Below are 25,641 nucleotides of genomic sequence, written 5' to 3' on the forward strand. Positions count from 1 at the left end.
CACATTCATTACACTTGTTCCACTCTCCTGAGGCGAAAGTGGAAAAGACCACCTTGCCTCAACAGCCCGAAGCCTCCCGAGGCGAAGGAAGGAAGACTCAAGACAGTAAGGACAGGACAATTTTTTATTTTTTTTTAATTGTTTTTATTTTTTTTATTTTTCTGCCAGCTCCTCATTCCTCTCAAACCAAACCCCTCACAGCGGCGGCTCCTCGGGACCTTTAAACCCACCCTTTTCCACACACCCTCCATCCATCCCCGTCCCTCTCAGCCCCTGAGGCGATCCCGCCCTTTCTCTCCCAGCCCAACGGCCGAGCGGGGCGGGCGCCACGCGCTCCAACGGCCGCCGGGTCTGAGGAGAAGCGAGGCGGGGGCTTTATAAGCGGCGGGGCAGAGCCGGGTCGGATCGGGTCGGGCCGGGCTGGCGGATTACGGGGAGTGCCGGGCGGGTCGGGAGGACGCGGGGAGCGAGGAGGCCTCGGTGGTAAGTGGGGAGGGAAGGAGAGAGGGAGCAGGCGTTGGTTTCTCTCATTGCGGAGGGATGTCGGAGGGATGCCGGTGAGGCCCTGTGCCCCGCTGGACCCCTTCGCCTCCCGGGTGCAGATCTGACGGAGGAGAGGGGTTTTCTCCAGAGCCCTCCAGCCCCGAGCAGGGATATTCCTTCTGTTCCTTGTTTTCCCTTCTTGGTCGTTGTTGCTTCCGTCCAGCTGCTAAAGTAGACTTAAATCTGTCAGGAAGGGTCTTCTGCATGGAACCCGTTTAGTTGAAGGGGAGCTTTCACTGCCTTCTGTACTTTGTAAAAGCAGGTGGTATTTTGCAAAAACTTGAAACGATGATTGCTAGGTTTAGTCCTGTTTTTATTGATTTATTACTTATTTATTTATGATGCTTTACTATTTGAACACGAAGTCCCAGCTGTGTGTCTGCAGTGTAATCCTTGCAATTAAAAAGTGTTGCTTGGATAACATGCATGCATGCATTACAGGTAATAACAGTTTCAGACTAAGAACACATTTAGCATAAGCCTTCTGTAACAGTCAAGGGTCAAATTAATTTTGAACAGTTACAGCTACTCTAAGAAAGCCAAACAGTGTGCCTAGTATGCTAGCAATATTGTTAGCCAGTGAAAAATTTAATATGTGATTTCTCAGGTCTGTTCTCTAAGAACAAAATGTCTAGATATGTAAGTGATGCATTCTTTTATGGAATCTGGACTTTTGATTTTCTTTCAGTCACGCTGCCAATTAAAAGCAATCAGACTTGCTTCTGACTCTTGCGGAGTGCGTGGATGAATCATTGTATCAATCTAACCCAGTGTCTTTTAGAGGCAATAACACCTTTCTTATCTTGCTGCTGAGGGGACAACAAGGTATATTAGATAAGGACAATTTCTTTCCAGTAAAAAACCCCTCAGTTCATTCTACAGTGAAGGCAGGACCACATTTTTAAGTAGTTTGACAATGGAATTCTTTGAGGGAGATGCTGACTATGTTTATCAGGGTAGGGACATTTTCTGAGTAAATGCAAAACAACAATTCAGAAAACAAGGCAGCTCCAGGAACAGAGGAACAGAGCACTAACAGGGATTAATATGCCTTTCAGAGGTACAAGCCTTGATAGTGTTTTGTAAGGTCTTCACCTTGGGATATATAGAAGAAACAGTGTGCTATAAAATACCTGCTTTAGGGTGTCCTATACATACATCAAAATTTCAGCTAATATCACTAAAGCTGTATACAAACTGAAAACTTTATTTGGCTGTGCTTGCACACTTCTACTTTGTGCCAGTGCCCTGTAATTACATAGAAAATTGAGTAGCCTTCATTGCCTCAGCCAACTGAAATACAAACTTTAGTACAGGTATTTTTCATTTCATCAATAGTGAACTATTTTCTTTTTTTAAAAAAAGTTTTTCAAAAGCCAAGATTGTGTGTGTAGCTGGTAGTGGGGAAACTGAGCTCGTCTTTGTCTCCATGAAATAAATGATCTGCCATTATTCATGGCAGGACTGGAATATGAGGAACTTGGAGCTGGAAGTGGCACAGTGTCATGTGGCCCTGCTGCTTTCCCATGGAAAAGCTGGCGTTTAGTCTGTCTGTTGCTCCTGAGCTCTGCAGGTCACTCTTATTGGTGATATAGTGGGTGTCCTTGTTTTTGGTTTTTTTGTGGTTTTTTTTTTTTTTGTTTGTTTTGTTTTGTTGTTTTTTGGTGTTTTGTTTTTGTTTGTTTGTTTGTTTTTTGTTTTTTGTTTTTTTTAATGTATTGAGTATCAGAAGACTGAAGACACAGGTCACTTTTAATGAAGCAAAGGTGACAGAAGGCAAACTAGGCCTGCAGTGACTGTTCTGGCATGCCTGAAAACTCTTAACTTCATTAAGTTGATTATTGGCTTGATTATTGGTACTTCCAGAGGAAGTGACCAAAGAAGAGTCATTGTTTACAAAGACAGTGCAAGTGACTGCGGTATTTGGTGTTTTCCAACTCAGTAGTATGGGTGAATGAAAAAAGCAATAAGGAATACATGTGCTGAGGGGAAAGGGTTTACAGTACATTTATTCTACAAAATTAATTGGCAATATATAACTGTAGAATCCAGTTTCTAGGAGGTTATTGTGGAAAATGGAGAATGGAAACTATTTTATGTGAAAGGGAAAAATTAAGCTATGGAGAGACCTACTTGGTTTTGGGAAGGGCAGTCTTGTATTGGCTGGACTAGTCCGGCTTTGCAGTTCTTATCTCTTTTCTAAGATAACAGGATTGTTTTATCATCCTGCAAATCATATGTTATAGTTAATTCATAAGTGGTCACTTGTGAATTCACATGATTGACTATAAGTTAGAGCAGTTTTGGTGGTTTTTTTTTTTTTATTGATTCATAAAAGTCATGGCTTGGCTTCGCAGACGAAGAATTAAGAATGGCTCTGCCCATGCTTGCTGCAAGCTGTTAGCATATAGTGTTCACAAGAAGGAATATTGTGAACACTGGTAGCAGAAATAAGCCTTAATGGAAGCAAAATGTTGTATGTACCCCGGTATTCTGTATATCAGCTCAGCTCATGTTAATGTTGATACCAGGGAAAAAGGAGCATAAGTTTAGTATGTTTAGTTTTAGTTTAGTTTTAGATGTCTTGAACTTCCATCTGATTGCAGAATGCAATCATACTAATTCAGCTTGCTAAGAATAATTGTATTATTCATTGCTGTGCTTCTTGAGATCATGCCTGGGAGGCAAACTACTTTAACCTTTCATGGTGAAGATAGTGGTGATCCAAATACCTAGTAGAGACAGTGTTTTGTACCCAGATGCTTTTCTGCAGTATTACTGACTGACTTCTGATTGTCAGAGGTGTTAAATGTTTTTACCCTTAGTATATTTGGAAGGTCTATCTTAATTGGACAAGGCACAAAGTGCTATTAAATGTTATCATATGTACTTTTATAACAGATGTACTTAGAGAAGCATTGAATTCTGTTATTTCACAGAAAGAAGGATCAAAAATGTCAGCACTAAATTGGAAGCCCTTTATCTATGGAGGTTTAGCATCAATCACTGCAGAATGTGGTAAGCTTTTCCTTTAATACCCAGGTAGTCCCTTTTAAAAGAAGCTTGGTTCCATGTTATCAGTCAACAATAGATTATGGTGGTCTAGAGCACAGGAATTTTTTCTTTATTGCTGACTGAAGAATTGCTCAGAACTTTACAGACAGAAGTGTTCTGAAATTGTAACAAACTCATCCTTGGTGAATCTTGTTTTTATACAAATTTTGTCTTCTATTTTTTGGTCTTTGCTGATGTGTTCCTAGACAGTGGTAATAAGTATACACAGCTTTTTTTCTGCTAGAGTGGACAAGTTTAAGTTCTTAACTTAAAGTTAAGTTCTTAAGTTCTTAATTTTCTCTTTGCTTTTCTGAGTAGCTACATTTAAATTCCCCCTTTCTTGAATGTGAGTGGCTGATTGAACACTTAAATTCAGTTATTGTGCAATATAGAATAATTGCTGTAGTGAGACAGTGCATCTGATGTTTCAGTGCCTATTCTAAAGACAAACCTAAATTACCTTGTAAAGTCTTAGCTGAAATGCACATACATTAAAAGAAAGAAAATCTGGATTTTCACAGTAGCAGAACATAATATGACATGTGGTGGGCTTGCATGTGAAACTTGTCTAATAAAGTAGGTGATGAAAATTAGTTTTATTTTTCTTTTCTACCTTCTCTTATCAATCTTGTTCAAACATGAATTAGAAACTTCTTATGATTTACAGTACATGGCCAATAATGCCAAAAACTTTGTGAGTAAGACAATTCATAAAGCCTTTTCTTGTTTGGTAAGTCTTGTTGGAACAGATGCAGTTAATCCTGACTCCTATGTGGTCTCTTTGTTAAATGTAAGCTCTGGAGGAATATGCTTCCTAAACCCTCTCCTAAAAGGAGTATATGAACTTGTGGAGTCCTGTTCAGTGTGGCTGTTAACAGCCAGGCAATATGAAAACATAGCCAGTGCCAAGCATACACATAGGAAGTAGGTAGAGCCTCTGACAGCTTTTAAAAGAAACAACGTGACATAAAATGAACCACTTCCTTAGAAGAAAGTCTTGGTAAGAGACTTTTTCCCATGGAGTATTTTAATGTATTTTGGTGTATAATAAAGGTTTCTGTTTCTTATATCATTTGTTGCCTTTGGTTAGGTAAGTACTTGATAAATTTTTTTTTTTTTTTTTATTTTTTTTTTTTTATTTTAAGGTACTTTCCCCATTGATCTGACAAAAACACGTCTGCAGGTTCAAGGTCAAGTCAATGATCCCAAATACAAAGAAATCCGTTACCGTGGAATGTTTCATGCACTAGTCAGGATATGCAAAGAAGAAGGATTAAAAGCCTTATACTCTGGGTAAAATTAATGGACTTGCAGTAAATGGTTTATGAATAGTCTGATAAGTGTGAGCCCATAGTGTGTTTGTTCTTGAGTTTCAGAATTGCAAGGAATTTGGTGAGCCTGCCTCTGGAAGCTGAAAGTCCAAGCTTAGATTGCTTCAGTCTTTGCACTCTGCAATAGCATTTCATGTTTAAAAAACCAAACCAAAACAAAAAACACCCAAAAAAACCTACTTGGAAAAAAATGGCTAAGCATAAGGTTACTCACCACAATGCTGCTATGGTTGTTCTATCTCAGAAGAAAAATTGAATTAACCTTTATGTAAATGGGCAAGCCTTTCTTTTAAACATGGAAGATGGTGGGGAAAGATGTAAGCTACAGATTACATTTCAGACATGCTTGCAGCTGTTTCACAGATCACAAGCTGAAGCATGCTGGAATAGTAATCCTTTCACAGTTCATGTGCTTGCAGAATTTATTTCAAAACCCAACAAAAAACAAACCACCCCAAACCTTGTTTAGTCTATAGTGAGTTTAATTCCTTGTTTTAAATGAACAAACCTTGCTCTGGTAGATATAGAATCACAGAATTATAGAATCATAGAATTGGCTGGGTTGGAAGGGACTTCAGAGATCATCAAGTCCAACCCTTGATCCACAACCACTGTGGTTACCAGCCCATGGCACTGAGTGCCACATCCAGTCTCGTTTTAAATATCTCCAGGGATGGAGAATCCACTACTTCCCTGGGCAGCCCATTCCAATGCCTGATCACCCTCTTGGTAAAGAAATTCTTCCTAATATCCAACCTAAACCTCCCCTGGCACAACTTAAGACCATGCCCTCTTGTCTTGCTGAGAGTTGTCTGGGAAAAGAGACCAACCCCCCCCTGGCTACCCCCTCCTTTCAGGGAGTTGTAGAGAGTGATGAGGTCTCCCCTGAGCCTCCTCTTCTCCAGGCTGAACAGCCCCAGCTCCCTCAGCCTCTCCTGCTCTAAAAAATATTGACTAAGCACTCTTTTGTCATATTGACCATAAATATTATCACTGCCTATTTTCACAGGATTGCACCAGCAGTGCTACGCCAAGCTTTATATGGAACTCTAAAAATAGGCACTTACCAGAGCTTAAAAAGAATGTTTGTTGAGCATCCAGAAGGTGAGGGTGGTTTTTTGTTTATTTTTGTTTGGTTTGGTTTTGGTTTTTAGTTGAGGACTGTATTGTTTGAAGCTGGTTGTTTCCATTTGATAGCTTATTGTGGTAGTTTGAACAAGTCTTCTAAGATGATGGTGCATGTACCAATTACAACAAAGTGAATCAGCAAGGGGAACTTGTCAGAGCAGTTTTTAAGGCTTCTGCAATTGACTTTCTCTCTGGCTAAAGAAAGGGTGGCATCATCCTGCCCTGATGCCTCTTAAACTTTGTAAATCTGCTGCTAAACTTTTTTCTTTCTTTGTGAAATAGATGAAACCCTGATAATAAATGTTCTCTCTGCTGTTCTTTCGGGAGTGATATCATCATCTATTGCCAACCCTACAGATGTCTTAAAGGTAATAGTGTTATGTAAAGTTTGTCCTTAGTTTTTGTCCTTTCCTTGAGGAATTGCAGAATCTAATGGTAAATATAGGATTTGTTTTCCAAACTTATTTATTCTCATCTCCTAACTTTTAAAAATCATCCACATCCTGAATTCTATTAACTTCCTCTGGTCCATACTAATTATTTGGAAGTATGCACTAGGAAACTGGTGACTGGGGAGATAGGTGGATCCATGTAATTTTTTCTGGAGGTGGGGAGAGAGTTTAGCTTAGCTATTAGGAAAAATTTCTTGCTGAGAGGGTTTTCAAGCATTGGGACAGGCTGCCCAGGGGTGGTGTTCAGAAAACATGTAGGTGTGGCACTACAGGACATAATGATTTAGTTGGTGTGGTGGTGTTGGGTTGAAGGTTGGACTTGATGATCTTGGAGGTCTTTTCCAACCTTAATGCTTTTAAGATTCTATAATTTAAGATGAATCTGGCTTTCACAAGTTTGTGTGGAATCCACACTGCCTATTTCATCTTTACTTCTTGGTAACATTGTTACACTAGGTTGTTTCTAGAACTTAAAACAGGCAAAGATAAAATAAGAAGCAAGAGTTTTTCCTAGTGCTACTTTTGCTGTGTGATTCTTTAACTTTGCAGGGAGGCTTTGCAATGCAGTGTCATATGGAAATGGTGTTCTAGTATCAGTCATCTAAAGTGATCTGGTCAAGTCATCACCTATTTAAGAATCTGCTAGTTTAATGGTAGTGACCTCTTTTCCAGTTACTTAGAAGGGCTGATAACAACTGTATGATGAGAGCTGTAGCATGTGAATTAGATTGATGCCTGTAATGAAAAATTCAAGAAAACTCTTCTAAAACTACTAAAAACTTAATCTTTGAGAGGACTAGTGGGGGTATGTATTTCAGACAAACTTCTATTTCAAGCTGACTTCAATTAGTTATTTCTCAAGATTCTGTCCATGTAGCAACTTACTTGTAACCAAGCTTGTATTTGGTGGTTACCATGGCAGGTGCCCAAGGGCATTCTTAGAAGTTGACAGGCTCAAAGTTCCTGGTACTCACCAGCTGAAACTGTAGTCTTTTTAACCTTTCATTTTAACCTGTGTGAGAACACTGAAAGGGATATCCTGCAGAACCCATCTGTCAATCTAATCTAAAGGGAGAAGTGTGCAAGTACAGAAATAGAAGTGACTTAATGCTGCTAAGAACTACACCTCATACTTGCTCAAAATTAGTAGCTGCATTTGGATAGCTTAAGCACTCTAAAAAATTACATCTTGGTTATTATGGTAATGTCAGCTATTAATTTCTATTCAAAGAGATAGAGATACTATTTATAAAACTAAAAATTTTAATAAAACTGTATTAAAGTATTATCAGTTGTATGTTTGAAAAGTATTTTCTGATTTATCTTCAAATGAATTTCAGATCAGAATGCAAGCCCAAGGTAGTGTGATTCAAGGAGGAATGATGGGCAACTTCATGCAGATCTACCAAAAGGAAGGCACTAAAGGATTATGGAAGGCAAGTTCTTTTTACTACACCCTATACTTTCAATACACTTTCTTGCTTAACTGAATTTCATATGCTTCTATTTTTCCAAAATATAGAGAGAAGTCAGTAGGTAATACATACATAGTTTGCCATGAATGCTTCACTGTTGGTGTCTCTCTGTTTTGATGAAGAGTTACTACCAATGTTGTGTTCATGGATTAGCCACTTAAAAAAGAGGAGACAAATGGAGGCTAAATTAGGGTGACTGGCTCTATGACTAGTTCAACAACCTTTTGGAAGAGGTTCTCAATCTGTATACTCTGCTCTTCTTAAAACATGTCCCTTTACTTCGAAATGTTCTTTAGTGTTAATAAACACCCCCTCTAGCTCAGCAGTTCTTGTATTCAATCTTGTAGATTGTTTTATGACAATTACAGTCAGTGGCAGCATAAAAACTGAAGACTGAGAATGGGCACTTGTTTTGAAACAGCTAGAGAATAGGAGAGTTTTTCTACTAGTGTCCTTTTCTCTGCAAAGCTTCTTGATCTTCGTATTTCTGTTCATTTTCCTCACTTTGTCAGCTTTTCAGTTAGCAGCAAGGGGAGTTACTGTCACTTGGCTGCTGAGGCCAATAAAATTAATATAAAAATTCAGATGTCAAGAAGAGGTGGAGTAGATTAAGGATCTGAAATTGCTGTTCAGTGTGGAAAAGTGATTTATCTATTAATTTGAATTTGCGTTTTTGTAGCACATCTAAGACTTGTACTAATTAGCTGTATCTGAATTATCAACCTTCTTAACACATTCGTGGTGTGTTTCTATAGGCTCCTCTGGTGCACAAAGGTGAATTTTAGACTTCAACTTTAAGCTTCCTTTCTTTTTCCAGGGAGTATCATTGACAGCACAGAGAGCTGCTATTATTGCTGGAGTGGAACTGCCAGTGTATGACTTTGTCAAGAAGCACATCATTATGTCTGGATTGATGGGAGATACAGTATATACTCACTTCCTGTAAGTTTGTATAAATAAATGCTTGCATAGCTCACCATTGGCTAGTTCTTACAGGGGGATGAATATATATCTTTTTTTTTCCTTTCATGAGTGGATGTAAATCTACTTCTGATGTGTTTATACTTCTTAATACAATAGTTTCTCAAATGGTAGCACATAGCACAGAAGCTAGTTTTATTTAGGGTTTGGATTTAACGTTCTTTTGAATATGGAATTGTGTTCTCTGGATGGTCTAAACCATTCAGATTTGCAAACTGAGGTTAGAACAAAATTCCAGTCATCAAATATTTATTCTCAGAGGCACAAATGTCTGTTCCATGTGTACAGAAACTCTATATAAGGGCTATATATATCACATCTTCATGAAGCTTTAGAGTAAATGAAATTGTTCACATCTATTAGCTGATGTAGTTATTAACTAAAAGCATATTAAGCCCTCATTATTAATGCATTTTTTTTGGGGGGGGGGTGTAGAATTCTGTGCATCTTTAAATGTAGTAGGTCAAATTTCATTAAACCTTTCTTTTCTTAGCTCAAGTTTTACTTGTGGGTTATCTGGGGCCCTTGCATCCAATCCAATTGATTTTGTAAGAACACGCATGATGAACCAGAGAAGCCAGGACTCAAACTACAAGGGTACCTTGGATTGCTTGTTACAAGTAAGTAGTTCACATACAAAAGGTAGAAACTGGTGCTGTCAAGCAATGATTTTGGTATTGAACTTGCAGTTGTTCTAAGCTGCCCTAGAAATTATTCCAGGTAACTTAGCATAAAGGCAAAAAATATATTTCAAAGGGATTTTGTATGAAAATATCTACCATCTTGACAGAAAGGCAGGAAGAAAGTATGTACTAAAGGCACTTCTTTTTGGTGCTTGGATGAGTAGACTCAGCAGTAATCTGTCTTTTATACAGTGTTAGGATATTGATAAGAACCAATAATTTCATAGGTCAGTTCTTGGACAGCATCTTCTAGTGCAGATGGCTTTCTATGTTGCTTACTGCATAATGGAAAGCCTAGTACAGTGAAAGACTGTTAGTCTCTGGTTTTGATTATTTTTGGCTTGGTTTATTCAGTCCCTAAATTGAATATGATGTTGGAGCATCTCTTTCACTCAGAGAAGAGCGGAGAGGGAGTTGGTGTCCAAACTGTTTACTGAACAGTGTGGTCTGTATAACAGTCCACGTCATGCTGGCCAGTGCAATTTTGAGAAGTCCATAAAGCAAACAAACAAAAAAAGGGATACTGATTGTAAGCTGCAGGTTTACATGCATTGCTCTGCAATGTTTTTGGAAAAAAATTGGGAATGCAATGTGGGTGACTCTGGGTTGGGTACTGAATGTCATGGCCTGCATCTTTACCTGTCAGGCAATGCTGCAGAGACCACTAATCTTGGCTTTGGCTAGTGAAATATTTATTTGTCCTGTCATACAATATGTTTAAATCTAGGTTACAGCACTAAGCCATTCCCTTGTCTGGTACAGAATCTTTTTACCCAAGATGCTGTCTAGATTTTTCACTAATAAATTGCTACATAAATGTATCATTGCTGTGGTTTTTTTGTTTGTTTTCTCAGACATGGAAGCATGAAGGCTTTTTTTCTCTATATAAAGGGTTTTGGCCAAACTGGTTAAGACTTGGTCCTTGGAATATTATTGTATCCTTTTCAAAGGTGTTTGGAACTATTAAGCTATCCATACAACAGCAAGTATTGACAGACAACTTAACAGTATATTCGGAGTGGAAAATGTCAAGTCAGCACAAATATTTCCTTTTTATGAATGGAAGATTCTGTAGTTGACCATTTGCTTAGTCAACTGCTGCAGATTGAATCTGTGAATCACACAGAGTGAATACTAGAATATGATCTTGCAAAACATTTTTCTGTTCCTCCAATTTCATACCTGTCCATTTCCTTAGTTTGGAGCCTACTTTAAAATAAAATTGACCAGATGAGCTAGAGCTACTTTAGCCCATCAAAGCTAAGTGAGTCAAGACTCTTAAGGGCTTTTGCCATGTTCTTCTCCTCCCTCAGAATTGTGTTTATGATCCTGGCAAACAGGGATGAGAAAGTGATTGGTATCACCAGACTGAAAGCAAATGTCAACCTGGTGACCTCCACAAACTCTGCTGACAAGAATGGCACAGGGAAGAAAGCTCAGTAACCACAGCACCCAATCTGCACCACTTAAAAAAGAAAAAAAAAGTCCAAAATTTAATGAATATTATTATTATTATTATTATTATTATTATTATTATTATTATGCCTACTAGTGTGTACCAAAAAAGGACAGACAGCAGTACTGTACAGGAGGGAGCAAAGAGTGGCACTGAGGTTCACACTGATGCAGCTCTCATTTAGTAGAGAAGTCATCATTTTCCACTGTGAGAACAGGAGACAGTTTTCCTTAGCCAGGTATTCCAGTTCTTTGTGACATATGAGCAGCTGAAGAAACTAGACTTCTGACATGCTGAACTGTACTGAATTGTGTTGCTTTACTGTTTGAGTTTAGAGCCACTTGTGAGTTGCTTGAGTATCTGCTCTTCACTGTCTGAGCTACTGGCCAAGGAAGAGGTCACAAGAGTGTTGTGAATGAGAACAACCTGGTAGTGATATCCAGGCAAATTGGCTCCTGGAACAATGGCTTGCTCAAGTGATTCAGTGGATGAGGTGCAGTTTTCTAGACTGAACCAAACATGGTGAAATACCTTCCTTCTGTCAGCTGTCTAAGCCTTCTTGAATGTGAAGATCTGTAGTGCAATTTTATACTGTTGAGGCTCAGATGTGCAATGTTATGTATGATTCAAAGAGCAATCTCTCCATAAAGAAAGAGAGGCAGTACCAAGGAGCTGGGCTTTTCCTGTTTTCAGAAGTTTATGCAATTTGCATTAGTTTATAGTTACCAATTTAGCTGAAATTGTCAGAAGACATCTTTGCAGGCCTTTAGTCCAGCAAAGTACTTACTGCAGTACAAAATCTGCTTCTGTTTTTTTTTTTTCCCCAGAGTTTTCCTGTGTTCTGTGTCCTTAAATTCCTGCATAATTAGCTGGGGATAATCCAGCTTCATTTGAAAGTGTGGTTACCACAGTTATCAGTTTTGCATAGCTGGAGGAAAGATTCTTCCAAATGTGTAGTTCCTAGTTTTCACCATAAGTGATTCCTCAATATATTCATATGTAAATTCCCATCAGGACTGAAGTTCAAACAAGTCCATGCTTATCTGCCTGTCTTGCAGAGAAACTTCCTGAGCTTCTTCCATTGCTGGGAAGAATGACTTGTAATGGTTCCTGGCTGCCAGGTGTCACCAGGAAGGTTTGAGTTTTACACTGAGCAGTTCTGGCTGTGTCACCCAAGTGCCTGTGTCCAAAGAACCAAAGCCCCCCAGTGGTAAGCCTGACAGGAAGACAACTTTCCTCTTTAAAAAGACTCCCAAACCCAGAACTGCTGAGCACTTGCACAGAGCAGACTGACCCAAGTTGCTGTTGCATACAAATAAACACTTTATATAGAAATGAACCACAGCTTCCTTAAAGCATTACCTGTTGGGTTAAATGTATGTCAGAACTTCAAGGCCATTAATTAAACAGTTAGGTCAAGTTCTTTATAAATGCTGCTGTTAATTGCAAGAAAGCAAACACAAGATGCACGTCACACAGTGGTCCTTCTGTGTTCACAGGGGACAGCAAAGCAGCTTTGCATTTTTGTGGCATTGTGTGTAAACTCTTAAACATTTTTTTGTTAAGGATACATTCCACCAAAAGAAATTTAATTGATTTCAAAATTACTATTATCACTTAAAATTAGTAATTTTGAATTCACAAATTGATGTTTAAATGCACAAGGCACTTTCCTAGAGCACAGTGGTTTTCTACTGTATTATGGGTATGCTTATGGGCAGTATTGCTTCCTTACAGCTGTTTCTATGCTTTAATAGAAACATTTTTGTACACTATGTAAACTAAGTGTATGTTTTAAATTTTTTAAGCTTATAAAAAGTTTTAAAATAATTATTAATGACTGAACTTTTTTCATTTTCTATGTTTCAAATGGGAAGAGAGCGAGATGGGTTGGGTGTGAAATAATACTTCAAGGTTATCACAAAGGAAAGGAAAACAAAGGAAAGCTGCTGGTGGTGTTGAGCTGTGTGCCATGAGATGTTTAGCCAGGGCCAACTAGAGTTGCAGTAGTTAAAATCTCATGTTCCTGTTAGTTACTGTCTGGGTAATGCACATTAACTGTGTTTTTGCTGGGTTTTTTTTTGCACATCATGAACTGCAAGACCACTTTCCTCTCTAATCATAGGATCATAGAATTGGCTGGGTTAGAAGGGACCTCAGAGATCATCAAGTCCAACCCTTGATCCACTACCGCTGCAGTTACCAGACCATGGCACTGAGTGCCACATCCAGTCTCTTTTTAAATATCTCCAGGGATGGAGAATCCACTACTTCCCTGGGCAGCCCATTCCAATGCCTGATCACCCTCTCCGTAAAGAAATTCTTTCTAATCTCCAACCTAAACCTCCCCCGGCACAACTTGAGACCATGCCCTCTTGTCTTGCTGAGAGTTGCCTGGGAGAAGAGACCAACCCCCCCCTGGCTACCCCCTCCTTTCAGGGAGTTGTAGAGAGTGATGAGGTCTCCCCTGAGCCTCCTCTTCTCCAGGCTGAACACCCCCAGCTCCCTCAGCCTCTCCTCATAGGATCTGTGCTCGAGTCCCTTCACCAGCCTGGTTGCCCTCCTTTGGACCTGCTCCAGGACCTCAATCTCCTTCCTAAACTGAGGGGCTCAGAACTGGACACAGGACTCGAGGTGTGGCCTCACCAGTGCTGGTTCCAGACCCATGAAGTTTTCACAATAATTGGCTTATTTTTGTTTAGTTTTCAAGTAACTGACTCGACTGAGCTAGTGTGACACTTGTCACCAGGCTGGAGTTGCAGTGTTCAGGTGTAGTAGCACAAGTCTGACAGATGGAGTTCTGGTGGGAGGAAGAACCTGTCAGTCTGTAGTAATGGGGTGGGGGTATGCTGCAGCTCTTACTCAGGGGAAGCTGGAGAGGGACAGAGGGACAAGGTCGAGCCAGACTCATTGCTAAGCACCACAGGCTCCCAATGACATGGAAGCAGTGACCACTGCAGTGGGTGCCTCAAGTACAGAAAAAGTAAACCAAGAAAAAAAGGGAGTTTCCAAAGTAAAGAAGAGTCCCTGCACCTGGTTCTGAGGCATGGGAGAAAAATAGAGATCTGGTTGATGGGTGGTGCTGTGGAGAAATGAGACCTCAGTGCTGAGTAAACCGCTGTTGGTGTCAGGGTGTGTGAGCTGCCCCCTGCCCGGGCTGTGTCTGTGCACAGGGGACACCGCGGGCACAGGGGCAGCTCTGGCAGCAGCGGTTGCTCCTCTGGCTCATTTCCCCGTTTCATGGCTACTTCAGTTGTCCGCTTAGTTGCAACTAGACCAAAAACAACACCTGCAAAAGCACCTCTTGGTTATTAACCCAAACGTTTTCGGGTTTGTTTGTTTTTTGTTTTTTTTTTTGAGGGGGGCGGGGGGGTGCGATGAGGGAGCAGGGAACTCCTGCACAGGAAAACCGTCGCTGGTCCGGACGACGGTGCCATCACCAAGCTCATCCTACGCCCCTTCTACCCACCCCCACCCACAAAACAAGGCTGCTGCGAAGGTAGTGCCCGATCCAGCTGCCAGCCCGGTCGCTCTCCAGGCCGCTGCCCGTGTCCCGCAGCCGCCCCGCCCGCTCTGGGCGGAACCGCGGACGCCGCCTCGGTGGGTCCGGCTATGGCGGGGTCTGCGCTCCTCCGCTCCAGCAGGGGGCGCCGGCCCAACTCGCTCGCTCTCCCCCTTCCGCCCCGTGACGTATTCTGTCTCCACCAATGACGCTACAGCCACGCGACGTGAGCGGGGCGCTCTGTGCCTTCCCCGGAAGCGCCGCCGCGCTCCCGAGCGCTTCGTTCTGTTCCGCCCCGCTCTCCTTCCTTCCCCTCCGCGGCCCGGTCCGGCCCGGCCCGGCAGCCGCTGACCCCACTGCCGCCGCCGCCAGCATGGCGGAGCCGCCTCCCGCCGAGCCGGCGGGCAGGGAGCTGCGGGACCGCCTGAGCCTGTGGGACCGCCGCCCGCAGCCCTCCGCGCCGCTCAGCGACCGCCAGACGGACTCGGTGCTGGAGCTGAAGGCGGCGGCCGAGAACCTGCCGGTACCGCCGGAGGTGAGGCGGCCGCCCGAGCCGGGCCGGGGATGGGCGGGTGCGAGGGAGGTAGCTCCGTGCCACGTCGCCAGGCGGCAGGGGTAGCGGCCCGGCCCGGCCCATCTGGCGGGGCCGCTGCTTTGCCCCGGTGTCTGTGGGGCTCAGCAGCGGTTTCAGGCCGGTGGGGGAGGCTCTGAGCCCTGCCCGCCCCGCTGTCCCCACAGCCGGTTCCCCAGCCTGCCCCTCCCGCAGCGCTCCCGCTGCCCCGGGTGCCGGGGTTCGTAGCAGCGAGGGCTTCGTACCCCTAACAACCCCCCGGGGCCTTCCCGGCCTGGCCCTGCAGCTTCCCTTGGCTCGTCACGGTTTGTTCTGTTGGAACTGGGAGCTTTAGTTCTGGAGTCACATGGTTCAGGTCCTCCTGATCTGTTCCTGACCGATTGGTAGCCGCTGGCACCCGTGTTATTCCCTGCTGCAGCTTAAGGATGATTCAGGAAGCCCCGTAAAGCCCTGGTGAGGCCACAGGTTGAGTCCTGTGTCCAGTTCTGGGCCCCTCAGTTCAGGAAAGATACTGGGGTCCTGGAGCAGGTCCAAAGGAGGGCAACCAGGCTGGTGAAGGGACTCGAGCACAGACCCTATGAGGAGAGGCTGAGGGAGCTGGGGCTGTTCAGCCTGGAGAAGAGGAGGCTCAGGGGAGACCTCATCGCTCTCTACAACTCCCTGAAAGGAGGGGGTAGCCAGGGGGGGGTTGGTCTCTTTTCCCAGGCAACTCTCAGCAAGACAAGAGGGCATGGTCTTAAGTTGTGCTGGGGGAGTTCTAGGTTGGATATTAGAAAGAATTTCTTTACAGAGAGGGTGATCAGACATTGGAATGGGCTGCCCAGGGAAGTAGTGGATTCTCCATCCCTGGAGATATTTAAAAAGAGACTGGATGTGGCACTCAGTGCCATGGGCTGGTAACTGCAGCGGTAGTGGATCAAGGGTTGGACTTGATGATCTCTGAGGTCCCTTCCAACCCAGCCAATTCTATGATTCTATGAATAAGGGAGCAAAGCTTGTAGTTTTTCACTACTGTGGAAGATGTGATCTCCCCCTTAGTTACAAAATATCGAACTCTGACAAGATGAGCATTTTTGAACAGCCCCTTGCCTACAAAAGGAAGGGGAACAAAACATTTGTTGTTGCCTAACTGTACTTTTTGCGAGAGGTTTTGTGTTTGAGCAGGATTGTGGCACACGATACAGTGCTACAAAATCAACAAAACTTCCTCTCAGCAAGTATCTAAAAGGTTAAAATAACAAAGGGGGGGGGGTGTTTTCTAAACAATTCCTTACTGAAATCCACCTGTTTTTCATTCTTCCTGGTCTCTCTTTTTGTGTAATCTTTGTGCTGCTGTAGTTAAGTAAATACTGGCACGCATCCCAAGTGATAGTAGGAGGGTGCTGCTGCTGGAGGATGTTCCTACAGATCTAAACCAACTTTGCAGCAGGGCAGGTACTGTATTTGCCAGTCAGGGTGTCAGGGTTTAACACTGGCCTGGCAATTAAACCGGGTAACAGACGCTCTCTATTAATCTCTCTCTCCTCCTTGATAAAGAAAGGAGAGAGAATAAGGGAGAGAGACTTATGGGTTGGAAACTAAACTACACAACTTTAATGAAACAGTAATGATAAACAGGAAAAATTACTAAATATATACAAATATACAGGAAAATGGAAACCACATTCCTCCCCCCTTTTCCCCCAATAATTCTCATGTCACCACTGAGGCTGCAGGGCAGCCCTGGGAAAGTCCAGGCTGGACTCCTGGAGTCGGCAGCAGTCGGGAACTGGAGGCAGGAACACACAGATATGGGCTGGCATGGATCAGGACCACAGGCAGAGGAACGGACAGAATCCTTCCAGGATGCCGGGTGAAGGAAGGGAAACAGGAAAGGCAGGAAGGACAGGCAGCTGGAAGCAGGAAAAGATCTGGCTTGGCCCTCATGATGCCTCAAATTTATACTGAGTATGACGTATATGGGATGGAATACTCTGTTTGGTCAATTCTGGCATCTATCTTGTCCATTCCTCCCCAAAGGAGGGCTGCAGGTGGGACCTCTTTCTTCCTTCTGGAGGGTAAAATGTTCCTCAGAGCTGAGCAGTGTCCTTGGCTCTGCATCCCAGTCTCTGGCTGTAACTAGAAACATCGAGTGTTATCAGTCCTAGAAGCACACACTGTCTGAGAAACTTGCTGTTAATTCAGCAAGTGCAGCTACTTATAAGAGACTTAGCTAAAAGCAAAAGTACAAGACAGAAAATCACCTTTATCCTGGCCCCAACCAGGACACAGGGCAACAGCAATGCCAAGACATAGTGGACTTCACCTGGGCTTGGCTCCTGCTGAAGTTGAGTGGGAGAGCAGCACCTTGGCTGTTCTGAAGATGCAGGCTCTGATGGATTTGCCTTTTCCTCAGTAATAATAATGAGAGAAACCCAAATTCCCCAGCTAGGGTCTTGCCTGTTTTGGAGAGAGGGGGAACAGAGATTAACTGGAAATTGAACAAAATAAGCCAGTCTGTGTATTCTCAGATATCTGAAATCCTGACAGTTTTTTCTTCACCAGTCTGGTATTGCCAGGGTATGAAAATTTTACTGAGTAATTTCCTAGGGGAACACCAATTTTTAAGTAGTATTTTATGTGACTGATGCTCTCACCAAGAGAAAACTGTGCTTATTAAGTGAATTACAAAGGACATTATGCAAAAAAAAAGAGTATATAATGGTATTTGATTTTTTAAATTAATTTCTTCCATATAAGCTAGTTAGTGAGTCACCAATCATACATAACTACAATTTATCTGAAGTTACTTTTTTACTTCTCTTTTTTTTGCTTAAAAAATTGTGGCTGGGACTCACTCCTCAGCAGAGCTATTCCTTGTCTTCCAAAAAAGCTTTTCTTTTTACCTTGACTTTATTAAAAAGCATTTAAAAGAACATAAAATACTATTTCCTGAATGAATTCTGAGAGTGTTAAGCCTTGAATTTTCTCTGAATGTTTGTCAAAAAATATCTGATAACTGTTGTCATGTAGTGTAGACAGCAGTGATATTTATTTCTGCTTCTGCATGCGTTCTGAATTCTTAGGTTCCTGGATAACTTTCCTAGTGCATTTCTCTTGGGTATAGGACCAGTTAAATTGGAAATTACAGTATAAAATACAGCTCATCAGTATGTCAGGTATACATGCACATGCACTTTCTGTTCTTACACAAACATATTTATGTAAAATACTATATAATATTTTTCGATTTGAACAAAAAAACCCTTTTTTTGGTGTTTCTGAATGTACAGATGTGGTAATTGGTGTGTTATGTTGATGGATGAAATGTCCATTGTGTTTCAGTTTTCTCCAGTTGATGCTTTGATTTGTGTTGGAGTTGAGCTGAGTTTACTATGTTCTAACTAAGTTCTCTAACTAACGTTTTGTGGGTTTACATGAGCAGCTTCCAATTGAAGATTTGTGCAGCCTGACATCCCAGTCACCAACTGTTACGCTGATGGCTGTGGTGCCAGAATCCACAGAGGATGTGCTCTTGAAAGGATTTGCTGTCCTGGGGATGGAGAATGAAAGAATTGAAACAGCACAGCAGGTACGTGGTGCTAAATCACCTCTGAGCTGCAGTAATCTTCAGAGAATTCTGAGAGTTACTCTGTTTCTTGCCCAGCTTTTGATGGGTTTGTTAAATACTTTGGTGGGCAGTTTTCAAGATTCCTTAAGAAACTTGGAGGGGGGAAAAATTGTCGAGGTCATACCTCTTAAATGTCAAATAACTTTTGGCATTTTGAGTGGAGTCTCACTTGAGAGTAAGGCACCCCTTCAGTAAGGTGGTGTCCTCATGTTATGGAAGAATGTTGTGCCCCTTCCCCCTCTTTCTAATGTGACAGCCTTGTTCTTGGGCAAATAAAACAGGTGAAATTCAGTCCTTCCCAATTTATTTTAGTGGAGGAGTAGAAGAGAATATTTCAGTTGAAAGGGACCTCCAGTGAGGAGTTATAGTTTGTTTCCTTGATTAATAAGGACCTCCAGTCAGGAGTTATAGTTTGTTTCCTTGATTAATCATTCAATTCTGAAACAGCTCTGCTTTTAACAGAAGCTCATCTTCATTTCATAGATCTGATATTTAATTTTTTTCTAATTTTTAAAATAATTTCATGTGATATCTGTTATTCACACTATAAAATCTCTTCTAGTTCTTCTCGTGGTTTGCTCAGGTACAAACACAGATGGATCAAGATGAAGGTGCCAAGTACAGGTATGTGTTCTGCCTCAGTTCCTGCCACTGTAAGCAATTCAAACTTTGAGGGACATCACTTTGTCTGTGTAATGTTGGGGTGTGTTTGGGTTTAGCTGGTGAGGAATGGGGGAGTGAGTTGGGAGAGCTGAAGGTTCCCAAGGTGCTGTGCCCCACTGCCATCCTGAAGGCTTTTGTCCTCGTGGCACAGGGGTTAAAAGGGAGACAGATTTCCTGCTGAACTGCTCAGGATATTAAAGCAGATTGAAATTAGTTCTGGGTTATAGACAGGGCTGCAGGCAAAGGCAGTCTAAGAGCTTTCATTTGCCTTTTCCACTGCCACTCCTGTTGGAATGTCATCCTCTGAGGGTGTGGCTGGTTGTCATTTCTGCTATTGACATTTGGTTCATCAGAAACTGTCTCTGTGACTCTGTATCTGCATTCCCTGCATTCCTTGACACTTTGCTCAACTCTGGCTTTGAGACTTGGCATTCTCATCTATTTTTGTCTGACTTTTCTCTTGGGCTCAGAAGAACCCCTTCCCACTGACTTCCACAGCTACTCCATGAGAGCCTGAACTGCAGCTGAATGGCTGAGCCAGAGCTGCTGATGGCTTTTATGGAAACTGGCCTGTGTTTTGAGACTTCACAAACTTGCTCTTTGAGACAAAATGATGCTGCTGTATTCCCCTTCTCTGTATTTTTCTAATTTTCTTTGGCCTGCCTCTTCCTCTATTTCTCTAGCATTTCAGGGTGTTCTTAAAAGCAGAGGTTCAGGTATATACTGAATATATTGCCCCTGTACTCAGCACTGGTGAGGCCACACATCGAGTCCTGTGGCCAGTTCTGGGCCCCTCAGTTTAGGAAGGATACCGAGGTGCTGGAGCAGGTCCAAAGGAGGGCAACCAGGCTGGTGAAGGGACTTGAGCACAGACCCTATGAGGAGAGGTTGAGGGAGGTGGGGCTGTTCAACCTGGAGAAGAGGAGGCTCAGAGGAGACCCCATCACTCTCTACAACTCCCTGAAAGGAGGGGGTAGCCAGGGGGGGGTCGATCTCTTCACCCAGGCAACTCTCAGCAAGACAAGAGGACATGGTCTTAAGTTGTGCCAGGGGAGGTTTAGGTTGGATATTAGAAAGAATTTCTTTACGGAGAGGGTGATCAGGCATTGGAATGGGCTGCCCAGGGAAGTAGTGGATTCTCTGTCCCTGGAGATATTTAAAAAGAGACTGGATGTGGCACTCAGTGCCATGGTCTGGTAACTGCAGCGGTAGTGGATCAAGGGTTGGACTTGATGATCTCTGAAGTCCCTTCCAACCCAGCCAGTTCTATGATTCTATGATACTGAGCCCATGATCAGATCATTAGCAAGCTAAAAAGAACAGCACCCCGTGCTTTGTCAGTTGGCAAGTTCATAGCAATGCACACGGATACTTCAGTGTTCCATGGATGCAGAATGGTTTATGGGATAGCCAGGACATAATTGTTCACTGCTTTGTGTGAAGTAGAGGTCAGAATTTTCAGCTGACACTCAAGAGTAATTAAATTGCAATGATGTTTAATCAAACTGAGTGCTTGAACATGTATTTAGTGATCATTTACAGCTTATGTCTGCATTGAGCTCTAGACAACCCTGGTGATATTAGATACTGGATCAATTTCATTTAAGCTTCTTTCAGTAAATTTTGAATCCTCTGGATAATATCAGCTACTTTGGGGTAGTAGAAGTAATTTCTAAATGGAAACTGAAAATTGTATAGAAGAGACCTAAATTAACATCCTATTGGAAGCAAGGTGGCTTGTGGCTTTCCCTTTTTTTTCTTTTCCTTTTTTTTCTTTTCCTTTTTTTTCTTTTCCTTTTTTTCTTTTCCTTTTCTTCTTTTCCTTTTTCTTCTTTTCCTTTTTCTTCTTTTCCTTTTTTTCTCTTCCTTTTTTCTCTTCCTTTTTTCTCTTCCTTTTTTCTCTTCCTTTTTTCTCTTCCTTTTTTTCTCTTCCTTTTTTCTCTTCCTTTTTTCTTTTCCTTTTTCTTCTTTTCCTTTTTTCTTCTTTTCCTTTTTTCTTCTTTTCCTTTTTTCTTCTTTTCCTTTTTTCTTCTTTTCCTTTTTTCTTCTTTTCCTTTTTTCTTCTTTTCCTTTTTTCTTCTTTTCCTTTTTTCTTCTTTTCCTTTTTTCTTCTTTTCCTTTTTTCTTCTTTTCCTTTTTTTTCTTTTCCTTTTTTTCTTTTCCTTTTTTTTTCTTTTCCTTTTTTTTCTTTTCCTTTTTTTCTTTTCCTTTTTTTTCTTTTCCTTTTTTTTTTCTTTTCCTTTTTTTTTCTTTTCCTTTTTTTTTCTTTTCCTTTTTTTTTCTTTTCCTTTTTTTTCTTCGGGCTGACTCCTGTTCTTATCTCTGCTGTCAGAGTTGTTCCAAAGAATGTTTATCAATATGGTGATAGGTGCTTTATGTATATAAGTATAAATATATATATATAAAATACAGTCAGTAGGTTTGCGCTGTCTGTTGAGGTGTTTTTTGCATGCTTTAGACAAGCTGTTGTGCATGCTGCTACTTTCTGGGTAGGCTTGCCATAAGAAATGTCAGAGAAATGGAGTTACTGCAGTGGCTGTTCCAACCCCTGTGGCTCTGTTCTTTCTGCCAGTCACAAAACATCTGTTTATTGTGCATTCTTGCTTGTTGCAAGAGATGTTTTATTTCCTAGGGAGGGTGTCAGGGTTTAACACTGGCCCGGCAATTAAACCGAGTGACAGACGCTCTCTATTAATCTCTCTCTCCTCCTTGATAAAGAAAAGAGAGAGAATAAGGGAGAGAGACTTATGGGTTGGAAACTAAACTACACAACTTTAATGAAACAGTAATGATAAATAGGAAAAATTACTAAATATATACAAATATACAGGAAAATGGAAACCACATTCCTCCCCCCTTTTCCCCCAATAATTCTCATGTCACCACTGAGGCTGCAGGGTAGCCCTGGGGAAGTCCAGGCTGGACTCCTGGAGTCGGCAGCAGTCGGGAACTGGAGGCAGGAACACACAGATATGGGCTGGCGCGGATCAGGACCACAGGCAGAGGAATGGACGGGATCCTTCCAGGATGCTGGGTGAAGGAAGGGAATCAGGAAAGGCAGGAAGGGCAGGCAGCTGGAAGCTGGAAGCAGGAAAAAAATGGCTTGGCCCTCATGATGCCTCAAATTTATACTGAGTGTGACGTATATGGGATGGAATACTCTGTTTGGTCAATTCTGGCATCTATCTTGTCTGTTCCTCCCCAAAGGAGGGCTGCAGGTGGGACCTCTTTCTTCCTTCTGGAGGGTAAAATGTTTCTCAGAGCTGAGCAGTGTCCTTGGCTCTGCATCCCAGTCTCTGGCTGTAACTATAAACATCGAGTGTTATCAGTCCTAGAAGCAGACACTGTCTGAGAAACTTGCTGTTAATTCAGCAAGTGCAACTACTTACAAGAGACTTAGCTAAAAGCAAAAGTACAAGACAGAAAATCACCTTTATCCTGGCCCAAACCAGGACAGAGGGAAAGGTAGTGGCAGTGTCCCTGCAAGCAGCTGAATTTGCAAATACAGAAAGTGAAATTTTACTTCTGTTATCTGTCAATTCTCTTTTTCTAGACAGATGAGGGATTACTTGTCTGGGTTTCAGGAGCAATGTGATGCTATCTTGAACGATGTGAATAGTGCCCTTCAGCACCTGGAGTCACTGCAAAAACAGTACCTTTTTGTGTCCACAAAGACAGGAACACTGCACGAGGCCTGTGAACAGCTTTTGAAAGAGCAGGTAATCTTTGATAGGAGGATCACTGTAAACTTCTGAGGTACCATAAATGAAAGTTTTGGGGTTTTTAGGCTTGGAAAAATACATTGTTGACAATCCTGCATTTGCTTTGGGGTTTTTTGGAAACACACCTCATTTTTGGTATGTTTCACCTGCTGCTAGTGTTGGGTTCTGTGCAGTAAAGTGTTCATGTTGTGTTAATAAGCACTGTTATCAAGAAAGATAGCTGAGGGGAGCTCTTGTAACTGATGCCTGACAGCTGCAAACTTTATTGAAATTAGTAACTCATATCACTTAGAGAAGTATTTTGAGAAGTTTTATTGCAAAAAGTTTGTTTTTTTAATTTTTTGAAGTTATGAGCTGATTTCCCAGGTTCTTCCTCCTCATAAATTACTCCAGCAGTGGTAAAGTGAAGCTGTACTTTTAGCATGACTGGATAAGGGAGCACTTTTAAAGGCTCCAGTAATGATTTCTAAAGTTTCTCTGTGATACTGGGTAGGGCACTGCTATTTGTATTGCATGGTGTCTGTGTAATACTGACAAACCTGTAGAATGCATCTTTTTGAACTAGACAGTTGAGAGTAATGTGTCTTTCTCTGGTAAAAAAGGGCAAGAGAGCACTGCTGTGCTCTGCATATTTTGTTGTACTTGGTTGCAAGTTATCTATAAGCTGAAAAGGCACACAGAATAATTTTATATATATATATATATATATATATTTACTACTGCTTGCTAGGTTGCTGATTTTCTTTTCTTTATTGTTTTTTTAATAGTCAGAACTAGTTGACCTGGCTGAAAACATCCAACAGAAGCTTTCCTATTTTAATGAGCTGGAAACCATCAACACAGTAAGTATTATTTTGCTGTATATTGTTAGAAAATTAAAGTATATTGATATTTTGAACTTTGTTGCCAACACTAAGTTAGTCAGGTTCCTTACAATGATGCTTTGTTTTGATTTCCAAAGAAACTGAATTCCCCTACACTCTCTGTGAACAGTGAAGGATTCATTCCCATGCTGGCTAAGCTTGATGATTGTATTGCATACATTTCATCACATGTAAGTAATTCTGTATCTCTTTTTAGTTAAATCTTAATAGTTTCAAAATTATGGATTCATGTTATTTTTGTGGGATTTATCCCTATAAAACACTCTGCCAAATGCACTAAGAAAGCAAAGGAGATGGTTTATAAACTTAAGAAGTTTTTACTCAACATACTTTATTATCCTGCTTAATTTTTATAAAATACAGCTGTTTGTACAGACTAGCATTTCTAGCTAGTAAAACAGTATTTTAAGTTTTGCTAAATATTTGAGTCTTTTATGGTACATATTAAAATGGATTCTTTTTTTTTTTTCAGCCAAATTTTAAAGACTACCCTGTATATTTGGTAAAGTTTAAACAATGCCTTTCTAAAGCTATGCACCTTATCAAGACGTACACTGTGAATACCCTACAGAACCTCACAAGCCAGTTAATGAAAAGGGTAAGGTGACTTAGTCAATGGTGTAACTTGAGATGTGTTGGAATGTCTGTTCTAACACTGGGCAGGTGTTTTTGGTTGGTTGGTTTGGTTTGGGGTTTTTTTGAGTGTAGGAGGTGTCAGCATTTTGGTGTGAAAATAGGTCAGTCCTAACTGAAATGTTTGTCAAGTGATAGAGTCCTGGAGATCACAAAGGTTGAAAAATAATCATAATATCAAAAAATCCTGGAAATTGAAGATGATAAAATAACTGAATGGAAGTAGATGAGCTGTAACCTCAGTGGAGGCCAGGGATGGGTAAACAGCTGAGTTAAGAGAAGCCGCTAACTTCTGGCCAGACAGCAGGCTCTCCTGAATCAGTTTGCACACTGTAACTCTGGACTGGGCACAGCACACACTGCTGTCTGTGTGTTGCCAAATGGGGGAGGGTGCACACGAGAAGTATGGATACTGTGGGGTCTGTTTTGGAGATGGATCATGAGAGACAGAGGGAGAGGCTGCAGGAAATAATTGAAGAAGGAATACAGGAGCTGGATGTCATATGATCAGAACTGTTAAAGGACAAAAACTCTGAGCTGATGACTTGACTAGCTGATGACTCATCCTGGCCTGTATCAGGAACAGTGTGGCCAGCAGGTCCAAGGAAGTGATTCTGCCCCTGTACTCAGCTCTGGTGAGGCCACACCTGGAGTACTGTGTCCAGTTCTGGGCCCCTCAGTTCAGGAAGGATATCGAGGTCCTGGAGCAGGTCCAAAGGAGGGCAACTAGGCTGGTGAAGGGACTCGAGCACAGACCCTATGAGGAGAGGCTGAGGGAGCTGGGGCTGTTCAGCCTGGAGAAGAGGAGGCTCAGGGGAGACCTCATCACTCTCTACAACTCCCTGAAAGGAGGGGGTAGCCAAGTGGGGGTTGGTCTCTTCTCCCAGGCAACTCTCAGCAAGACAAGAGGGCACGGTCCCAAGTTGTGCCCTCAAGGAGCAAGGGAGGTTTAG

General features: G+C 41.9%; 2 protein-coding genes across 2 annotated transcripts in view; both read left to right on the plus strand.

Annotated features, from left to right (window-relative positions):
• The first annotated feature begins 419 nt into the window (after nucleotides 1–419).
• On the plus strand, nucleotides 420–11,807 carry SLC25A30 (solute carrier family 25 member 30). Its single transcript, XM_030458642.1, has 10 exons — nucleotides 420–483; nucleotides 3,483–3,561; nucleotides 4,743–4,890; nucleotides 5,938–6,032; nucleotides 6,339–6,424; nucleotides 7,849–7,944; nucleotides 8,801–8,925; nucleotides 9,458–9,584; nucleotides 10,502–10,582; nucleotides 11,351–11,807. The coding sequence occupies exons 2-10, from the start codon at nucleotides 3,498–3,500 to the stop codon at nucleotides 11,390–11,392; spliced, it is 864 nt and encodes a 287-aa protein (XP_030314502.1). The 5' UTR covers nucleotides 420–483; nucleotides 3,483–3,497; the 3' UTR covers nucleotides 11,393–11,807.
• A 3,139-nt stretch (nucleotides 11,808–14,946) lies between these two features.
• The window catches only part of COG3 (component of oligomeric golgi complex 3), a 33,068-nt gene continuing 22,373 nt past the window's right edge, over nucleotides 14,947–25,641 (plus strand). Inside the window, exons 1-7 of the mRNA XM_030468347.1 lie at nucleotides 14,947–15,140; nucleotides 18,601–18,747; nucleotides 19,349–19,410; nucleotides 23,003–23,168; nucleotides 23,939–24,013; nucleotides 24,133–24,225; nucleotides 24,528–24,653. Of these exons, the coding sequence (XP_030324207.1) occupies nucleotides 14,979–15,140; nucleotides 18,601–18,747; nucleotides 19,349–19,410; nucleotides 23,003–23,168; nucleotides 23,939–24,013; nucleotides 24,133–24,225; nucleotides 24,528–24,653 (831 nt within the window). The 5' untranslated portion in view covers nucleotides 14,947–14,978. The remainder of the gene's footprint in view (nucleotides 15,141–18,600; nucleotides 18,748–19,348; nucleotides 19,411–23,002; nucleotides 23,169–23,938; nucleotides 24,014–24,132; nucleotides 24,226–24,527; nucleotides 24,654–25,641) is intronic.

The sequence above is a fragment of the Calypte anna genome, chromosome 1 (genome assembly GCF_003957555.1).
Source record: "Calypte anna isolate BGI_N300 chromosome 1, bCalAnn1_v1.p, whole genome shotgun sequence".
Lineage (NCBI taxonomy): Eukaryota > Metazoa > Chordata > Aves > Apodiformes > Trochilidae > Calypte > Calypte anna.